Genomic DNA, 21,793 nt, shown 5'->3' with positions numbered 1-21,793 from the left:
CACATTAGTCAATTAGGGGCTAATTCAATCTTATAAGCCTAAGGGCAGCCCGGTGCATTATGATCTGCTCGTCATATCTTGTATTTCTGCAGGATGATGTTTTCACAACTCAAATCGTGATCTTCTATTCATATGGTACCAATTTTATCAGTATTGTTAAGATTTTTAAATACTTATGCTCGTATGAGTTTAGGTTTACATCTTTTAACACCATACTAAACCTACAAATTAAGGGATTAATTTAGAGGTCTAAGACTTGTACATGAATAGATCATTTAATTGTCCATTCCCTTGTGTTATTCTAAGGTAATATTTCTTGGGAAAAACTAATATTTGAGGATAAAACACCGGGGCAGGATCCGCAGACAGATGTGTACGGCAACATGTAATTGACACTACTTCTTGATTGACAACTGTATTTGTTTATTTTCCTCGTTTCAAAAAAATTGAATTGTTGGAGTATTTTTTAGTGTTTAAAATAATTGAATTGTTTAATATTCAAAATATATGTTGGAATTTTTTTCAATTTTACCCTTCATTAATTAAGTTTCCAAGGTTGAGTTCCAAGAATGAATTAAATGAGTATTGAGATTTAGCATGAAGTTTGCAAAGGGCAAAAATAAAAAAACATGACTAATTTATGTCTTTGTTTTTTTCCTTAAAATGTGTGTGTCATAATTCAATAATTTAATTATTTTGACATGGAGGGAGTATTTGTTTTTCATTTCTTAAATAATTATGTCTCTCCATATGATTCGCTTATTGCATTGTTTTGTTATTGTTTTTTTTTTTTTTGGTTAGAAGTAGATTTAGTTATGTAGCAAAATTAAGAGTTCAATACAAAAGTGGTGGGGGGTCTCCCCACGTTTTGGTCCGCTGTACGATCCTTACAACACCGACAATTTTCCTGGGCTTCTTTCTTTATCAGCCTATCTGCCGCCTTGTTCTTCTCCCTGAATAGGTGCTCAATTGATGGATCCTCTAGAACTTGCATAAGATACCTGCACTCCAAAATGATGTTATTAAAAGGCAAATAGTGATTAAGGATCATAGAGATAGCTTCCTTGGAGTCAGTGTTAATGACGAGGGGTTTGAGATTTCTGCTGGCAGCAATCCTTAGTCCAAACAGGATGGCCAGCAGTTCAGCTTGTCTAGAAGTAGTGTGTGCACGATGTTTAGAGAACCCTGCTATCCAGCCCCTTTTATGGTCTTTAAAACTTCCTCCTATCATACCCTTGGCAGGTGTTTTGCCAGTAGATCTATCTGTGTTAAACTTGTAGATCCAGCAGATCCATTGTTTTGTTATCATTATTATCTTTTTGAAAAAAAAATGTTATGTAACTGCTTTTAAATGTTTTAAATTTGCATACATTCTATTCCATGGGTAGAGCCAGGTAAGATCGAACCCTCTTGGCGAAGTCCCAGAGCAATTCACAACCTCTGACATAACATATGACCTTCCGATGAATATTTTATGGATGCACTTTGTGATAATCTGCTTATTGTGCAATAACCCGCAAATCATACAGAATATATATGCAAATCGCACTAGGTAAGTCTCATGCGAAAAAATCGTACTAGACAAGTTTCATGCAACGAACTCATGACTGGTTAACAGATGGAGACTGAATTCGATCTTTGGTCTCTCACATAAAGACCCAATTCCCAACTACTCAATCATGTCCCTATAGGCTTCTTCGTGTTTTTACTTCTTATTATTTTGATTACCGCCCTAGTGAAAATTATAGTTCTTTAATTGCTTTATTATTTGGAAATCTCACTTGTAAATTTATATCGAGTATATTATTATTGTGGTTCTTGTCCTTGTTATTATAGTATGTCTGTCGACAAAATCTAACAACAAAAGAAACATTTAAAATGAAAAGAAAAAAAAAAAAGGCTTTTGTCTGAATCAAGCTACGTGCTGGCCTTTTTTAAAAAAAAAATAATAAAAAATTAAAAAAATAATATATCAAGGCTCGAATCCCGAGACAATGTCATGTGAGTTGTGATCCTGTAGCAACTGCCAAGCTGGAATACCACGTGGATTCTTCCATATTGTGGGGTCTACCTCTTTGTTTTGTGGGGCCCGTATGTAGAAAGAAAGAACATGGTTTCATACTTGCTCGCACGCTCTCTGCACGTGACCTCCATTAGTAATTTGTTTTTTTTGGTATGATTTAGTCCACAATTTTCATTTGAATTTTATTTAATAATATTAGTTTAATTTGCTGAGGTCAAAATAGTAATGAAAGTTAACATGTCTTTTCTACAAACAAACTCATAGTTACGTGACAACCACACACACGTAATGAAGGTTTGTGCCCACAATATTTTACGTTCACGTTAAATTAATTCGGTAAATTAATTACACTTTGAAAAGGTTTCACATAAATAGTATATTTTGACGTTACTAATTTCACAATTCAAATCCATAATTAATAGGTTCATTCACATTTTTTATTGTGAGAAATGTTAAGTATTTATCCTTACCATTAATAGTGTTTCAGCGGAAAATGGTGAAACTTCACGTGTCTAAATTCCTGAAATTTTGACTGTAATTTTAAATTATTCCTAGATTGGAATTTTGTTAGGTGTTAAAAGAGTAAATAAGATACTTTTTTCTAAAATAACTAGGGGGAGAAGTATCAATTAGACCAATTTTCGTAAATTTTGTGTTATTATATGTGAAAGAGAGCTTTAAAACAACGGTAAATTTGGACATTTTCCATGTACATGTGCAAATTTGGACCTTTTCCATATTATAAGCTAGAAGAATTTCACCTAAAAGCCTATATGGTTTAATTAGGCAAAATATGATAATTATATACTAGGCCAAACTTCAAGGGAGTTGGGAGATAGTGAGGGGACAACAACAACATGCAAATTTAGATCTACTAGTGCTAATATCATGAAAAGAAATTATTAAAAAAAAAATAATAAAAAAAATGATATTTTTCAAAGAGGAAGAAGAGGGTCATTTTCTATTTTTGGGTGGGTGGGGGTGGGGGATATAGTGGAGCATTGATTTGAAATTAGGCAAAGAAACATATTTGAGAAAAGTCGAGAATCTGTCGAAAATAATCTCTTTATTTTATAAAAGTAGAAATAATATATATAAAATGCTACTGCATATATTCTACTTTCTCCAACCCTTGCTTATATACTATACTGAATATATTGTTGTTGTATTCGTTATTATAAAAGATGTTTATAATGAAAATATTTAATTGGATGCATCATACACATTGTATAGTATATGAAGTCAAAGTGATCTACTATCTTTGATTTATTGCATGTATTCCCATGTGCTTCTACCCTAATTTTCTTATAACATGACCTCATATACTACTGTTTTTATATAGATATTTTTTTTCATACTTTGTGGAATCTATATATATATAGCTTGTTGACAGATTTTAACAACTAATTAGACTAAAAATAAAAATTATAATAATTACGACATGTCATGTGCATTTATATATAGTGCATGCTAGTGTAGATTGGCTAAGTATATGTTATTAATTAAATTTATAAAACTGACACAGCTATTTAATGACTTATCTTAGAAGTGAAGGAAGTGACAATCATTTAATTTACCTTATTGAAAAAGACATTGTTTAACTAATTAATATGATAATTTATATTTTCCTTGAACAATTTCTTGTTAAAAGATTTTTCCCCCCCACTTTCATTGAATATGTGTTCTTTTTCTAAGTGGTTATTACTTTACTTAAATTAATTTAATTGAAATTTATGACCAATTTTCCTCTCTTTGTTTCACTCCAAAAGCTATTTGCTAGCAACCTATCATATATTTTATAAAAGAGTTTAAGTTTTGTTCTATATATCAGTGTATAGATTTCATACACCTTCATATTAAGTTTACTTATAACAATAGTTGAATCTTCGTAGCACGATTGATATGATAACCTAAAAAATAGTCGATTAACCTATTATATCTAGTTAAATTGAAGTGATGGTATAGATTTTATTTATATTAAGAATGTATGTAGTTATTGCACTAATCCAAAGACTAAAATTGGAAAATAGATATTTACCTAAAAAAAATTTGGTTAAAAAAAATTATTTTGGTTAAAGTTATTAAAGGGGAAGAGTATTTTGGAAGGAAGATATATATTCAATGAGTACAATCCAAGTTATGTCAAAAGAGCAAGTATTTATGGATGAATCTTATTTTTTTTTTCTTATCAAGAAATACTAGATGTTTATATTAAATTTATGCTCTACATTAAAAATAAAAATATTAAATTCAGATAAATTTGATGTCATGACATTGCATCCGCCTATGAAATTAAGAAGGAAAAAAAGGAAAAGATAAATGTAAACCCCCTCAATAGATATTAATAGATTATAAGTTTCGATATTTCTGAATTATATTGTTTTGATTAAAATCATGTTTATTATCGATTAGAAGGAATAACTAACCTCAAAAGGCATGTAATATATTCTAAATAATTGTGGTAATTGGATGTTAAGTATCATATTATCTTACAAGAAAGATATTTAGATTTTGAATTCAGAAAATAAAATCTCCTTTTGATTATGGGAAATTTTTAATGCAATTCTAGATCGATCATCCTGAAAAAGGAGTTTCGGGAATAAATATGTGACATTTTTTTATATTTTGAGACTCAAATAATTTAATTTTAATCATAAATTCAGATATAAAATTTTTAAATTTTTTAAAATAAAATTTATATATTTAGAAACTATAGAAAAAATTATATAAGTCACACTGATTGTCAATATGAAAGACATATAAGAAAATTACGATAAAAAAATAGATTTATTTGAATTTTGAAATTCAAAATGCGTAAATTTAAATTAATTTTCACCGACAAACCCTAAATACACGCGCTTATAGAGCATGTCCACAACACTCGCTTCCTGATTGGTGCAGACAACGTCAATTAATCATCTACAAGCAATATAATTGGTACGTGAAGTACACTTGCTCATGGGATGAAGTAGTCAACCTTTTTGTATGAAAAAAGAAAAGTGAAAAAATGTCAAAAATAACGGCCGTTAACACCGTCAATAATCCTCCCGTACACGTACAAATACGCGTATTCGTTATAGCGAATTATGATTTTCGAAGCGAACGAAACTTTTTAGTTCGATTTGAGCAAAGTGAGCCGACTTATATCGACAACTTTATTGATAAGAAGTCGATTTTTTAAGATATGAAAGTCTCAACGTAATTTCATAGAGTCATTATGTTTGAAATAATACTTCATTCGTTTAAAAAAAAATGACCTTCTTTCTTTTTTAATTTATTTCAAAAAGAATTATTCATTTTCGTTTTTGGTAAAATTTTAATTTTAATTTTGCACGTGACATGTTTAGGCCACAAGATTAAAGAATATTTTGGTATATTTAACATAATTTTAGTTTAGGACCATAAAATGAATTTTTTTTTCTTAAACTCCGTGACAAGTTAAATTAGGCCATTTTTTTAAATGGAGGATGTAAAAAATAACATGAGTTAAATGACAGAATGAAAAGACCCACGCTTATTTATTTTTGATCAATTTGTTTATAAAATGACACATAAATGAGAAAAGTACTTCCTTTGCGTTTAATTCTCTGTGTCTTATTTTTTTCCTTTGCTTAAAAATGAATCTATCTTAGTTTACTATATTAAGTAACTCTAATCTTATTATTTTAAAAAAATAGATATATAAATTAAAATGAACGAAAAATATCTTATAATTTATTTTGTATAATATTGATTTGAATGAACTTATTAAATAAAAAACAACATCCACAAAGATTTATATATTCGATTAAAATTATCTAGAAAATATATTGTTACGTATTATTGTTGTTACGTATAAAGGTACCATTTATGTTGCGAGTTTAACTGAATCTAGTAATTTAAGTACAAATCTTCAATATATATTAAAAGATTCATTAATAAAGTACGAATTTGTATGAAACATTTACCTTTTTAATGTGATGATTTATAATCACATAAATATTTATAATTTATTTTATCTTATAAATTTCAAAAGTCTTTTTTTTAAAGAAAGAAAAAACTCCTCAAATTGACGCAAATTATTAGTTTTATTTTCGAACTACTGATAGACATAAAAATATCCTTTACTTGACTAACTAAATTTAGATACACATCCGACTTACCCCATTACATATCAAGTAGTCTCCAACTCTTGTAGGAGCATGCGACTCTTAATAAAAAAAAATCGAAAGAAATGTTGAAAACACCCTTACACTTGTCGAAAATTTAAGAGTGTATTTCACTCATTTTACAAGATCAGAAGTATATTTAAGTTAAGTTAACAAGTAAAAATATATTTTTAAAGTTATCAATAATTCAAAAATAAAACTAATAATTTGTACCAAATTTAAACATGTTTTCAATACTCCTTTATTTTAAACTTTACTTCAAATTAAACAATAGAAAAAATATTAAATTTTAAATCGATAATTCAATAAATTTTAAATTTTAAATTCGCTCGAAATAAAATAAAATAAAAAACGGTGGGGGAGAGATATGGGACCTGTGTGGAAATGAGAGGGAGATAAAAAAAAACAGGTGTGTGGATTGACTGATTGTTTTATATAAAGCAAAAAAAAATAAAAAAAAGTACAGCTAGCAATGAGTAAGAGCCTCACCTCACCTCACCTACTTGCACCTTCTTCATTTCTCATTTATAACTCATATAAATCCCTTTTATTTTTTCTTCTTTCACTAATATTCTCTCTCTTCAAAGGTAGCATAAATCTTTTCTAGTGTTTCTTTCTCGTTTTTTTTTTTTTTGTTCTGTTGAGTCTCCCTTCTCCCTTGTTTGGATTATGTGAGTGTTCGAGTCAGTTTGCGTGAAGTTTATTGAACTTTTTATCAATAAAGATATCGAGTAATGTATTGGCTGGTGTATTTAGTTGTGGTGGTTGTTTTTTTGACTTTATTAGATTAAGTTGTGTTCGAGTCGGTTTACGTTTTATTATTTTATGAAGTGGTTTAGTCATGAAAATTGTGTGAGTATTTGAAAAAAAAAGTAGTTTTTATTTTTAAATTGAAAAATTATATTTGAAAATTGGACCGTTTGTGTTTGGTCGTGAATACAAATTAAAGTTATTTTTGAATTTTTAAGACTAATTTGAGATGAAAATAGGTTTTTGGTGTTTGAGCGGGTTTGTGTGCAAGTTTTACTATTTTTAAGGTGGTTTAGCCATGTAAATTGTGTGAGTATTTGAAAAAGAAAAGTAGTTTTTATTTTAAGTGAAGAATTATATTTAAAAATTGGCCTCTTTGTGTTTGGTCGTGAATTTAGAGTTGTTTTTGAATTTTTAAGACTAATTTGAGGTGAAAATAGTTTTTTTTTTATGTTTTTCAAAATTTATAAGTTTGGATTTTTATTTTTTTGAAATTTTATGGTCAAATACCATAAAATTTCAATTTGATTATCTTATGAGTTATTTGAGCCACTGTTTTTTTTCTATTTTCGTGGAGCGAGTGTCCGAGTCAATTTACATGCAATTACATTACTATAATTTGAATTTGAGACCTCATATTTCTGCGTAAAGTTTCGATTTTAACTATGAAAATTGCATTGTTTTGATGTTATTCTGACATTTTTTTTCTTGATATAATTGATATTTCAGGGTAATTTCTATTTACTGGAGTGAATTTTTGAGAAATTTGGATAATTCAGAACTTTTTTCCTGCATTTCTCAAGAGGTATGGTTTTGAATTATTGCATTTGTGTTTTCACATTCCTCCCCTCCCCCGCACCCAATTTATTCAAGTATTATTTAAATTAATAAAGTGTGATGTTCACTGTTCGAGCTGCAGAATCAGTCATTAAGGTTCTTTTCTGGATCCGTGTGAATGCGGGATCCTTTAATCGTTCAAATTACTAAACCTGTCGGTTCACTATAAAAATGCTTCTGGCCCCATTTGTTTTCTCAATTTTCGTAATTGACAAGAATCCAAAAAGAATTTCAACTTTTTTCTGTTAAAATGGGCCACAAATCCTTTTTGTGCTGGCAAGCATCATTATGACAACATTGCTCCATCTTGAAGATATGTTGGGATGTGGTTGCGGGGGTGGGGTGTGTGGGGCCTGCTCTTTTCATTTCAATTTATATGATAGTAGACACCGAGTTTGAGGTTAGCTAATATAATACTTTTGAAATTTATGATAGCTAAAAAGATGTGTTATTAATTCTTTTGAAACGGACTAATAAGGAAATAAAGTCACTAAAAATATGATAGCTAAAAAGATGTGTTATTAATTTTTTACCACAATTTTCTATGGAAATTTATGGTATTAAACATCGAAATGACGTTATGTGTCTATAAAAATGTGCCATTAATTCTTTAGACACAGATTAATAAGGAAACAATGCCATATAAAATGGAACAGAAGGAGAGTGTGCACGTGTGTATGTATATTCTGTTACATTTTCGGAGAGTCAAGGATATTCTCTTTTTGGCTATGATTTTCTAAGATATTTTGAATTATTAATTATTGTGATTTATAGTACTTTTGTATAATTTTAAATATGTACATTTTATGTCATTTAAACTTTGAAGAATCTGTATCCAAATTCACATAGTTTGTTCTTCTATGTGTGTATATATATTCAAATTTCATCTTTATTGCTATGAAGTGTTGATGAATTTTCTATCTTGACATTCATAATTCATTGTATTGTTTTTGAATTTTTACAGGTAAAAACTTTGGTTTAGAGGAAAAAGAGAGTATATAGCATGGGTTCGGATTTCGTGGATGAGATAGATTGTAGTAGCTTCTTTGACCATATGGAAGATTTGATTGAGTTTTCCCCAGAGAATGAGTGTGGTGGACTTGACGCCGTTGATGGTAAGGATTTTCCAAGCATTTGGAATGATCCATTGCCTGATTCCGACCCACTTTTCTCCGGGAGTTACAGCAATTCAGCTTCAGATTTCTCGGCGGAGCTCTCAGTTCCGGTGAGTGCAGTCTGCAGCAACTAAACTTAACTGTGATTTTCTTGAATTTGCGCTATCATGATTTTGGGATTATTTAGATATTAATGTGGTACTAATCATTATACGAAAATCGTGCGTTATAAGTTTAAGTAATTGTCGTGGGACCTGTTGTATGCGAACGTCTTAGTCATGTGATTGGTTGCTTTCTTTTTTGGGGGGCATTTTACTACCAACTGGTTGTTGATGTTAATGAGGATCTATCGAAAATAACCTTTCTACCTCGCAAAAGTATTTGTAAGACCTCCGTACATCTTATCCTCAGATTTTCCAATTTCATTGCAAGGGATGACCAGGCATCAGACCTCACTTAAGGTCATGTCATGTCATCTTAACAGCGTGGTAATGGTAGGTTGGATTTTTAAATTTTCTGTTCAAAAACTTCTTGTAGGTACAGTCAGTCATTTGGGAGATTTTAGAAATTCATGAAGTTGTCCACACATTCTACTGATAACAACTTGTTGATAAGTTTTTAGTTGAAATTTCACTTTCATATTCAATCTGTCTGATGTGATAGCATTTACCTATTAGGTGGAGTAAAGGGGTCCCAGCCTTATTTGAGGTCTCTTTAAATTTTTGTTGGTCGGATCCTCCAAAAATGTTGCCGTACCCATGTTGGATCCTCCAACAATAAAATAACTTTTGGAAGATCCGACATTCACCCAGGGTTGGTTTTGCAGAGTGAATACTTTGTTTCTTATTAAATGCTCATAAGTGTGTCCTTCATAGTAGGTAAAATGAGTCGATTTCTCTTCTTTCCCTTTCCACTTGCATATGGAAGTTGGAAAATTTGGTTGTTGTTTTGAGGGTCCATCATAATAAATGATGAGGTACTAATTTGCAATAATAAGCCACACATTGAACTTTCTCTTGAAAATCTCATCATCATTTAAACGCTAGGTGTATCAATTAGGTCTGCGTACATTGTACCTTCTCCAAACCCCACTCGTGGGACTACACTGGGTATGTTGTTGTTATCAATTGTGTGTTATTTAGTACTACGTCACATTGTCCTCCAACTATTTACTTTTGTAGTTTCTAATTTGGTGATACTTATGTTTGATCATATATAACTCTATATAAACTCTAATCATATGATTCTCTTTTCGGTTTTTGTAGTACGAGGATATCGTTCAACTCGAGTGGCTTTCAACATTCGTGGAGGATTCCTTCTCTTGTGGGGGTTTGACACTGGGGAAAGAACATTGTCCTGTCAAAAAGGAGCCATCTGATAATAGCAAATTCCTGACCTCAAGTCCTGTTTCTGTGCTTGAGAGTAGTAGCAGCAGCAGTAGCAGCTCATCCTCATCAAGTTCGGGACTGGGGAAAACGCTTCCTCCTCTTAGTCCATGCCACCGTGGTCCACAACGTGCTAGGAGCAAACGTCCTCGCCCTTCAACTTTTAATCCCCGGCCAGTAAATCAACTCATGTTTCCAACATCAGTAATTCCCCAGCAATTTGTTGCTCCCGGAGTGAACTCATCGGCATCAGAGAATTTCGCGGAGTCTCCCATGAATAAGAAAAAGAGAATCAAATTTTCAATTCCTCTAGCTCCAACCGAGATGAATCAGGATAATTACCAGTCCGCGCCACAAGCAGTTAGGAAATGCTTGCATTGCGAGATAACAAAGACGCCTCAATGGAGAGCCGGTCCAATGGGACCAAAAACCCTCTGCAATGCCTGTGGCGTTCGCTACAAGAAAGGTCGTCTCTACCCTGAGTACCGCCCTGCTGCAAGTCCCACATTCGTTCCATCCTTGCACTCTAACTCTCACAAGAAGGTCCTGGAAATGAGAAGCAATGTCTTCCCCGAGGAGGATACGCATTACAAGCAAGCCAAGCCTAGACGTTCCCGCCCCCTTATCATTGTCCAAGCTGAGAACAACACCACAGCTAGTACTACTCCAACCGCGCAATCAGATCTCAACCCCGAGTAGCAAAATCATCATAGGTGCAGACACCAGTTTTTCCTAGTCCTCATTTTTTCAGGTCTTTAGTTTTATTTGCTTACTGTTTTTTCATTGCTTTGTTCATTGGTTCTTTGTACAAAAATCTTGGCGGGGGGGCGGGGGGTAGGAGGGGAGGTATAGTAAAGAAGTGGATGACATATTTTAGTTGGTAGCTAGAGTTAAGAGATAAAAATGGAGTCAGGCTAGGCAGCTGTAGTGTTATTTAGATATAGATTTGGAGTCTTTAAGTGTTAGTGATCTCTTTATTAGAGACTTGTGGCCTTTCTTTTTTTCTCATCTTTTTTGATGGGAAATTCTTTTTGCAGTTACTATGATTGTTTTTAGGATGTACTATTCTTGAATGAGTAATGGTTTCAAGTCTTTTAGTCACATTTCCCTCCCAACAATTTTTGGTTTCATTGGCTCGGCAGATCATTTTCTTCTTTTCAAATTGCAAGTGTATGTAAGAGGTCATTTCCTCGAGATGAAGTTTGTGATTTGGAGTTGGAGATATGTGACACAAAAAAAATCTTTCAAGAAAATCGTCATAAACACCCTTGTAATATAGTTTATTTGTGAATAAACACTGTATTGGTTAAAATATTAATCACTTAATCTTGGCTAATATGACATGGTATATATCAAGATATCCAATAACTTTGTTGAGTTAATGATTAAAAATACATCAAAACTTTAACTTTTTCGCGAGTTTCATATCTTAGCAATCCATTTTTTTTCCCATCTTACCTAAATTGTTTTCTTTTTGTGTATATTATTAGTACATGCTGATTTTGGACTGAAATTTGGTGTGCCCCTAAAAAATATACTGGTGATCAATTCAAGGTCGTGAAATTCGAATTAATGAATTTGATCACCTTTCTTGTTAAAAGTGGTGTGGATCATATAGAGGTTAATAGTATGGTTCACAAAATCATTACGGATCATCTTAAAAAAAATTGGGCCAAACAGCTGGTCATAAGTCTATGAATATTTTGTTTATATGTCAGTCCAAAGCCTTTTGACTCTAAATTTTGTAAGACCATTGTAAATTACATAGTGAATGATATTCATAGCTTTTGTCGGATCCACATTTTTTTAGCATTTAGGAGTCGCGAAACAGGAATTCATATTTTTTCTCAGTTTTTCATGTGTTAATGCCTATGAATATTTTGTAAATATGCCTGTCTGAAATTTTTTTACACCAAATTTTGTAAGACCATCCGTAATTACCTAGTGAATAATAATCACACTTCTACAGAATCCACGACACTTTTTTTAGCATTCAGTAGTCACGAAATAGAAATATAACATTTTTTCAGCTTTGCGTGAGCATTAACCTATGAATATTTTGTAAATATGCATGTCCGAAACTTTTTGACTTCAAATTTTGTAGGACCATCCGTAATTACCTAGTAAATTATAATCATAGTTTTTACAGAATTCACACCACATGGAAATTTTAGTACTTTTCTCAATTTTTCGTAAGCGTTAGTCCACAGATTTTTTAGGTGGCGGGAATTCGGGTCGAATTTTCTTGGATTTTCTCTTGGTAGCGTCCGTAACGACCTGGAAAACGATTCTAGTAGCCCCAACGAGGCTTCTACGGCGTTTAGGAGCATTTTAGGGGCGGCGCAACAGAAATTAGGCGATTTTGCCAGTTTTTCCTATGTGTTAGCCTACAAACTTTTTAGTTGTTGGGGTCTGGGTCGAATTTTCTTGAATTTACTATTAGTAGCGTGGGAAACGACTCCAGTAGCCTTGACGACACTTCTACGATGTTTAGGAGCATTATAGGTGCAACACAACAGAAATTAGGAGATATTGTCAGTTTTTCGTATGTATTAGCCCATGCCGGGGGTCGGAGTCGAATTTTCTTAGATTTTCTATTGGTAGCGTCCGTAACGACCTAGGAAACGACTCCAGTGGCCCCGACGGCGCTTCTACGACGTTTAAGAGCATTATAGGGGTGATGCAATAAAAATTAGGCTATTTTGCCAATTTTTCGTGTGTGTTAGCCATAAATTTTTAAGGTGCCAGAGGTGCAGGTCAAATTTTCTTGGGTTTTTTCTCTTGGTAGCGTCCGTAACGACTTGGAAACGACTCCAGTAGCCCCGATGGCACTTTTACGGCGCTTAGGAGCATTTTAGGGGTGACGCAACAAAAATTAGGCGATTTTGTCAGTTTTTTGTGTGTGTTAGCCCACAGAGTTTTTAGATGCTGGGGGTCCGAGTCGAATTTTCTTGGATTTTCTCTTGATAGCATCCGTACGACTAGGGGAACGACTTGAGTAGCCCCGGAAGCACTTCTACGCTGTTTAGGAGCATTTTAGGGGCGACGCAAATAAAATTAGATGATTTTGCCAGTTTTTCGTGTGTGTTAGCCCACAAATTTTTTAGGTGCCAGGAGTTTGGGTCTAATTTTCTTAGATTTTCTCTTGTTGGCGTCCGTAATGACCTGGGAAGGATTCAGTAGCCCCGACAGGGCTTCTACGATGTTTACGAGCATGTTAGGGTCGACGCAATAGGAATTATGTAATTTTGCCAGTTTTTCATGTGTGTTAGCCCACAAATTTTTAAGGTGCCTGGGGTTCGAGTTGATTTTTCTTGAAATTTCTTTTTGTAGCGTCCGTAACGACTCCACTATCCCCGGCGAAACTTTTACGGCGTTTAGGTGCAATTTAGGGGCGACACAACAACAATTAGGCGATATTTCTAGTTTTTCGTATGTTTGCCCACGAATTGTTTAGGTACCGGAGGTCCGGATTGAATTTTCTCCTGGTAGCATCCGTAACGACCTGGGGAACGACTTCAGTAGTCCCGACGGGGCTTCTATGGCATTTAGGAGCATTATAGAGGCGACGCAATAGGAATTAAGCGATTTTATCAGTTTTTCATGTGTTAGCCCACTGATTTTTTAGGTGCCGGAGGTCTAGGTCGAATTTTCTTAGATTTTCTTTTGGTAGCATCCGTAATGATCTAGGAAACGACTCTAGTAGCCCCGACGGGGCTTCTACGGCATTTAGGAGCATTTTAGGGCTGACACAATCTCGATTAGGCGATTTTGCAAATTTTTCCAAGGTGTTAGACCACAGATTTTTTAGGTGCTTGAGGTCCGGGTCAATTTTTCTTGAATTTTCTTTTGGTAGCATTCGTAAAGACATGGGAAACGATTCCAGTAACCCCGACGGAGCTTCTATGAAGTTGAGGAGCATTTTAGAGCCGACATAATAGAAATTACGAAATTTTGTTAGTTGTTCGTGTGTGTTAGCCCATGAATTTTTTAGGTGCTGGAGGTCCGGATCGAATTTTCTTGTATTTTCTCGTGGTAGTGTCTGTAACAACTTGGGGAACAACTCCAGTAGCCCCGAAAGCATTTTAACGGCGTTTAGGAGCATTTTAGGGAAAACGCAACAAGAATTAGGCAATTTTGTCAGTTTTTTTTGTGTGTTAGCCCACAGACTTTTCTGATGTCGGGATTTCGGGTCAAATTTTCTTGAATTTTCTCTTGGTAGCATTCATAACGACCTATGGAATTTAGGAGAATTATAGAGGCGACGCAACAACAATTAAGAGATTTTGTCAGTTTTTCATGTGTGTTAGCCCACAGATTTTTTTGGTACCGAAGGTCTGGATCAAATTTTCTTAGATTTTCTTTTGCTAGCATCCGTAACAATTTGGGGAATGACTCTAGTAGCCCTGACGGGGCTTCTACAGCGTTTAAGAGTATTTTAGGACTGACGCAAACTGAATTAGGTGATTTTGCAAATTTTTCCTATGTGTTAAACCACAAATTTTTTAGATGCTTGAGGTTTGGGTCGATTTTTCTTGAATTTTCTTTTGGTAGCGTTCGTAATGACCTAGAAAACGATTTCAGTAACCCCAACGAAGCTTCTACAACGTTTAGGAGCATTTTAGAGCTGAAACAACAGGAATTAGGAAATTTTGCCAGTTTTTCTTGTGTGTTAGCCATAGATTTTTTAGGTGCCGAGGGTTTGGGTTGAATTTTCTCTTTGTAGCGTCCATAACGATTTGGGGAACGACTCCAGTAGCCCCAGTGGGGCTTCTATGGCGTTTAAGAGTATTATAGGGACGACGCAACATGAATTAAGTGATTTTGCCAGTTTTTCGTGTGTGTTAGACCACAAATTTTGTAGGTGCCTCAGGTTTGAGTCGAATTTTACTGGATTTTATTTTGGTAGCATTCTTTACTACCTGGGAAATGACTCCAGTAACCCCGACGGAGCTTCTACGGCATTCATGAGCATTTTAGGGCCGATGCAACAGGAATTAGGAAATTTTGTCAGTTTTTCATGTGTTAGACACAGATTTTTTAGGTGTCGAAGGTCTGGGTTGAATTTTCTTGAATATTCTCTTTGTAGCGTCCATAATGACCTGGAGAACGACTCCAGTAGCCCGGATGGGGCTTTAATGGTGTTTACGAGCATTATAGAGGCGACGCAACAGGAATTAGGCGATTTTGCCATGTTTTTTGTGTGTGTTAGCCCATGGATATTTTAGGTGTTGGGGGTCTGGGTTGATATTTCTTCGAATTTCTTTTGCTAGTGTCCGTAACGACTTTGAGAACGACTCCAATGGCCCCGATGGGGCTTGATGGCGTTTAGGTGCATTTTAGGAGCGACGCAACAGAAATTTGGCAATTTTGCAAATTTTTCATGTGTTCTAGACACAGATTTTGTAGGTGCCTGAGGTTTGGGTCGAATTTTTTGGATTTTCTTTTGGTAACGTTTGTTACGACCTGGAAAACGACTCTAGTAACTCCAACGGAGCTTCTACGGCATTTATGAGCATTTTAAGGCCGATGCAACATGAATTAGGAGATTTTGTCAGTTTTTCATGTGTTTTAGCCCATAGATTTGTTATGTGCCGAGGGTCTGGGTCGAATTTTCTTAAATTTTCTCTTTGTAGCGTCCGCAATGACCTGGAGAACGACTCCAGTATCCCGAACGGGGCTTCTACGGCGTTTAGGAGCATTTTAGGGCTGACGCAACAGGAATTAGATGATGCTATCAATTTTTCTTATGTGTTAGCCCACAAATGTTTTGGATGCCGGGGGGCCAGGTTGAATTTTCTTGGATTTTCTCTTGGTAGTATCTGTAACGACCTGGAGAACGACTCTAGTAGCCCCGGAGTTGCTTTTACGGTATTTAAGAGCAATTTAGGAGAGACAACAGAATTTAGGCAATTTTGCTTGTTATTTGTGTGTGTTAGCCCACGGATTTTTTAGGTGCTTGGGTCCAGGTCGAATTTTATTCGAATTTCTTTTGATACGTCTGTGACGACCTAGGGAATAACTCTAATAGACCTAGAGGGGCTTCAACGGTGTTTAGGTGAATTTTAATAGTGACGCAACAGGAATTAGGTAATTTTGCTAATTTTTCGTATGTATTAGCCTACGAATTTTTTAGGTACCGGGGTCCGAGTACAATTTTCTTGGACTTTCACTTGGTATTGTCCGTAATGACCTGGGAACGACTCTTGAGCACGAGCGGGGATTCTAGGGTACTTAGGAGCATTTTTGGGGCGATGCAACAAAAATAAGGCGATTTTGTCAGTTTTTTCATATGTCTAGGCCACATAAATTTTAGTAACCATCGGTTTGGGTCGAATTTTATTGGATTTTCTCAAGGTAGCATCCATAACGACGCTAGATAAAACTCTTGTAGCCCGGGCGTGGCTTTTACGTCGTTTAGAAGCATTTTAGGGGCGATGCAATAGGAATTAAAAGATTTTGCTACTTTTTCATTAGTCCACAAATTTTTTAGATGCCGAGGGTCAAGATTGAATTTTCGTAGAATTTCTCTTACTAGAATCCGTAACCACCTGGGAACGACTCCAGTAGCCCCGTCGAGCTTCTACGGCGTTTAGGAGTATGTTAGGGTGACGCAACATGAATTAGACGATTTTACCAATTTTTCTTGTCTGTTAGCCCACAGATTTTTTAGGTGTCGGGGTCTGGGTCGAATGTTCTTGGATGTTCTCTTGGTAGCGTCCGTACTGACCTCGGAAACGACTAAAATATCTCCAGCGGGGCTTCAATGGCGCTTAGGATCATTTGAGGGCTCATGCATTAGGAATTAGGCGATTTTGCCGGTGTTTTATGTGTTTTAGCCACTAGATTTTTTAAGTGTCGGGGGTCCGAATTGAATTTTCTAGGAATTTCTCTTAATAGCGTCCGCAAAGACCCGAGAAACGACTCCAGTAGTTCTAATAGGGCTTCTACGTTGTTTAGGATCATTTTAAGGCCGACGCAACAGAAATAAGGCGATTTTGCCAGTTTTTCGTGTGTTAGCCCAAAATATTTTTGGTTTTCGGGTTTGGATCGATTATTCTTAGATTTGCTTTTGGTAGCAACTGTAGGGGAACGACTCCAGTAGCTCTGACGGGGCTTCTACGGTGTGTAAGAGCATTTTAGAATCGATGTAATAGGAATTAGGCAATTTTATTAGTTTTCATGTGTGTTAGCGCACGGATTTTTTAGATGACGGGGATTCAGGTCGAATTTTCTTTTAGTAGCATTCGTAACGACTTGGAGAATGACTCCAGTAGCCCCGGTGAGGCTTCTACAATTTTTAGGAATATTTTAGGCGGCAAGCAACATGAATTTTGTGATTTTGTTATTTTTGGTGTGTGTTAGCCCTCAAATTATTTAGGTGAGGGGTTCCGATCAAATTTTCTTGGAATTTCTCCTGGTTGCGTCTGTAACGACCTAAAAAACGACTCCAATGACTCCGATGAAGCTTCAACGGTGTTTAAGAACATTTTAGGGTCGACGCAAATGAAATTTAACGATTTTGCTAGTTTTTCGTGTGTGTTAGCCCACAGATTTTTTAGGTGCCGAGCGCCCGGATACAATTTTCTTGGACTTTCACATGGTAGTGTCCATAACGACCTGGGGAACGACTGTTAAACCCGAGCGGGGCTTCTACGATGCTTAGGAGCATTTTAGAGGCGATGCAACAGAAATTAGGCAATTTTGCCAGTTTTTCGTATGTGTTAGCCAACAGATTTTTGGGCCTACGCAACAAGAATTAAGTGATTTTATCATTTTTTTGTGTGTGTTAGTCCAAAAAAATTTTAGGTGTTGGGGGTCTGGGTTTAATTTTTTTAGATTTTATCTTCGTCGTATTTGTAACGACCTAGGAAATGACTTCAGTATCCTTTGCGGCGCTTCTACGACGTTTAGAAGCATTTTAGGGGCGACGCAAAATGAATTAGGTAATTTTTTCAATTTGTCGTGTATGTTAGCCCACCGACTTTTTAGGTACCGGGGGTCCGGGTTTAATTTTCTTAGATTTTCTCTTGGTAGCATTCGTAAAGACTTAGGAAATGACTCCAGTAGCCCCAACAGACTTCTACGACGTTTAGGAGCATTTTAGGGACGAGGTAAGAATAATTAGGTGATTTTGCTAGGAAATGACTCCATTAGCCCCAACAGACTTCTACGACGTTTAGGAGCATTTTAGGGACGAGGTAAGAATAATTAGGTGATTTTGCTAGTTTTTCGAGAGTGTTTTCCACTAATTTTTTAGGTACTGGTAGTTGGGTCGATTTTTCTTGGATTTTCTCTTAGTAGAGCCCATAACAATCAGAGGAACGACTCTAGTAACTTCGACTGGGCATGTACGGAGTTTAGGAGCATTTTAAGGGAAACTCCAAATGCCCCAGCGTGGCTTTTACGGAGTTTTGGAGCATTTTAGAGCCAATGCAATAGGAATTAGGCAATTTGCAAGTTTTTCGGGTATGTTAGCCCAAGAATGTTTTAGCTGCCCAGGGTTCGGGTCAATCTTTTTTGTGTTTTCTCTTGGTAGTGTCCGTTACAACTTAGGAACGATTTCAGTAGCTTCGGTGGAGCTTTTACAGCATTTAAAAGAATTTTAGGGGCGACGCAACACGAATTAGGCAATTTTGTCAGTTTTTTATATTTTTTAACCCTCGTTTATTTTATGTGCCGGGTGTCCAATTTTCCTAGATTTTCTCTAGGCAACGTCTGTAATGATCGAGAGAACAATTTTCACTTGGAATCGTGTGTAACGACCTGGTGAATGACTCCAGTAGCCCTGAAAGGGCTTATTCGGCTTTTAGAAGCATTTTAGGAGCGATGCAACAAAAATTAGATAATTTTGTCAGTTTTTCATGTGTGTTTACCTACGAATATTTTAGGTGTTGGCTGTTCAACTCAATTTTTCTTGGATTTTCTCTTAGTAGCATCCATAACAATCAGGGGAACGACTCCAGTAGCCCACATGGGGTTTGTACGGAGTTTAGGAGCATTTTAAGGGCGATGCAGCATGAATTCGACAATTTTTGCTAATTGTTTTTGTGTGTTAGCACAAAGATTTTTTAGGTGCCAGTGGTTTGGATTGAATTTTCTTGGATTTTCTCTTGGTAGCGTCCGTATTAACCAAGGTAATGACTCCAAATGCCCCGGCAAGGCTTCTACGGCGTTTAGGAGTATTTTATAACTGATACAACACGACTTAGATAATTTTGCCAGTTTTCATGTGTGTTAGCCCACAGATTTTTTAGGTGTCAGAGTTTCGGATAGAATTTTCTTGGCGTTTCTCTTGGTAACATCCGTAATGACCTGGAGAATGACTCAAATAACCCCGATGGGACTTCTACGATATTTAGGAGCATTTTAGGACCGACTAAATAGGAATTAAGACATTTTGCTAGTTTCGTGTGTGTTAGCATACAAATTTTTTTAGTGTAGCCTGTTTGGGTCGAATTTTCTTAGGTTCTCTCTTGGTAGCATCCGTATGATATGGGAAACGACTCCAGTAGCCATGATGGGGCTTCTACAGCATTGAGGAGTATTTTATAGGCGACGCAACAGGAATTAGCCAATTTTACTACTTTTTCGTGAGTGTTAGGCCACAAATTCTTTTGATGCCGGGGATCTAGATCAAATTTTCTTCGATTTTATCTTGGTAGAATCTATAAAGACTTGGGGAATGACTACAGTATCCTTGGCTTGGCTTTTACGGCATTTTGGAGCATTTTAGGAAGGATGCAATAGGAATTAGGCAACTTTACTAGTTTTTTTCGTGTGTGTTAGCCCATGAATTTTTTAGGAGCCAGAGTTTCGAGTTGGTTTTTCTTGGATTTTCTCTTGGTATCGTCCGTATTGGCATGGAGAACGACTCTATTAGCCCAGTGGGGCTTCTACGATGTTTAGGAGCAATTTAGGGGCGATGCAATAGAAATTAAGGGATTTTGCCAGTTTTTCGTATGTGTTTGCCCATAATTTTTTTAGGTGACGGAGGTTCGGGTCAATTTTTCTTGAATTTTCTCTTATGGCATCCGTAACGACCTGGAGAACGACTTCGGTAGCCCCGCGGGTCCTGAATGGAGTTTAAGAGAATTTTAAGGGCGATATAGCAGAAATTAGGATATTTTACTTTTTTTTGTGTGTTAGCACACAAATTTTTTAGATGCCAGTGGTTCGGATTGAATTTTCTTGGATTTTCTTTTGGTAGAGTCCGTAATGACCTGGGGAATGACTCCAAATGCCCCGATGAGGCTTCTTCGGTGTTTAGGAGTATTTAAGAGCCGATGCGATAGGAATTAGGCAATTTTGCAAGTTTTTCGTGTGTGTTAGCCCACGAATTTCTTAGGTGCCAGATGTCCGGATCAAATTTTCTATGATTTCCTCTTTGTAGCATCATTAACGACTTGGAGAACGACTCCAGTTGCCCCGGCGGTGCTTCTACGGAGTTTAGGAGCATTTTATGGGCGGCGCAACAGGAATTAGGTAATTTTGCTAGTTTTTCGTGTGTGTTAGCACATGAATTTTTTAGGTGTCGGGGTTTCGGGTAGAATTTTTTCGTGGTAGTGTCCATAACGACCGAGGGAATGACTCTAGTATCCCCATTGGGGCTTTTACGGTGTTTTGGAGCATTTTAGGGCCGATACAACAAGAATTAGGCGATTTGGCCAGTTTTTTGTGTGTTAGCACACGGATTTTTAGGTGCCGAAGGTTCAGGTCGAATTTTCTTACATTTTCTCTTGGTAGCATTTGTAACGACATGGAAAACGACTCCAGTAGTCCCGACAGGGCTTTTACAGCATTTTGAAGCATTTTAAGGGCGATGCAACAGGAATTAGGCGATTTTGCAAGTTTTTCGTGTGTTAGCCCACGAGTTTTTTAGGTACCGAGGGTTCGGGTCAAAATTTCTCTGATTTTCTCTTGGTAGTGTCCGTAACGACTTGGAAAATGACTCCAGTAACCCTTGCAGGGCTTTCATGTTATTTTGTAGCATTTTAGGGCCGATGCAACAGGAATTAGGCAAATTGTCAGTTTTTCGTGTTTGTTAGCCATAGATATTTTGGTTGTCGGGGGTCCGATCAAATTTTCTTTGCATTTCTCTTGGTAGTGTCTGTAACGATCTGGGAAATGACTCCAGTATCCTAGAGCAGCTTTTACATTGTTTTGGAGCATTTTAGGGCCGACATAACAGGAATTAGACAATTTTGATAATTTTTTGTGTCTTTTAGCCCATAGATTTTTTAGGTGCCGGGGTTTCGGGTTGAATTTTCTCTGCATTATTTTTGATAGTGTCCGTAACGATCTGTAGAACGACTGCAGTAGCCCGAAAGGGCCTTTACGTTGTTTTGGAGCATTTTAGGGCCGACGCAACAAGAAATAGGCAATTTTGTCCGTTTTTCGTGTATGTTAGCCCACAGATTTTTTTAGGTGCTGGGGGTACGGGTCGAATTTTCTTAAATTTTCTCTTGGTAGCATCCGTAACGACCAGGAGAACGACTCTAATTTCCCCCAACGAGTCTTCTATGGCATTTAGGA

General features: G+C 35.8%; 1 protein-coding gene across 1 annotated transcript; it reads left to right on the top strand.

The window, feature by feature from the left end:
* The first annotated feature begins 6,739 nt into the window (after positions 1-6,739).
* LOC129871070 (GATA transcription factor 8-like) lies at positions 6,740-11,359 on the top strand. Its single transcript, XM_055945935.1, has 4 exons — positions 6,740-6,758; positions 7,651-7,726; positions 8,723-8,983; positions 10,139-11,359. The coding sequence occupies exons 3-4, from the start codon at positions 8,762-8,764 to the stop codon at positions 10,955-10,957; spliced, it is 1,041 nt and encodes a 346-aa protein (XP_055801910.1). The 5' UTR covers positions 6,740-6,758; positions 7,651-7,726; positions 8,723-8,761; the 3' UTR covers positions 10,958-11,359.
* The last annotated feature ends 10,434 nt before the right edge of the window (positions 11,360-21,793 follow it).

The sequence above is a fragment of the Solanum dulcamara genome, chromosome 10 (assembly GCF_947179165.1).
Source record: "Solanum dulcamara chromosome 10, daSolDulc1.2, whole genome shotgun sequence".
NCBI lineage: Eukaryota > Viridiplantae > Streptophyta > Magnoliopsida > Solanales > Solanaceae > Solanum > Solanum dulcamara.
Note: the sequence above shows the minus strand (reverse complement) of the source record. Positions and strands in the feature narration are given on the sequence as shown.

What these genes read in the sequence shown, in the direction of transcription:
- LOC129871070 (XM_055945935.1), top strand. Translation starts at nt 8,762, where the DNA reads ATGGGTTCGGATTTCGTGGATGAGATAGATTGTAGTAGCTTCTTTGAC. An exon ending in CGGCGGAGCTCTCAGTTCCG is followed by an intron (nt 8,984 to 10,138) that starts GTGAGTGCAGTC and finishes CGGTTTTTGTAG; the next exon opens with TACGAGGATATCGTTCAACT.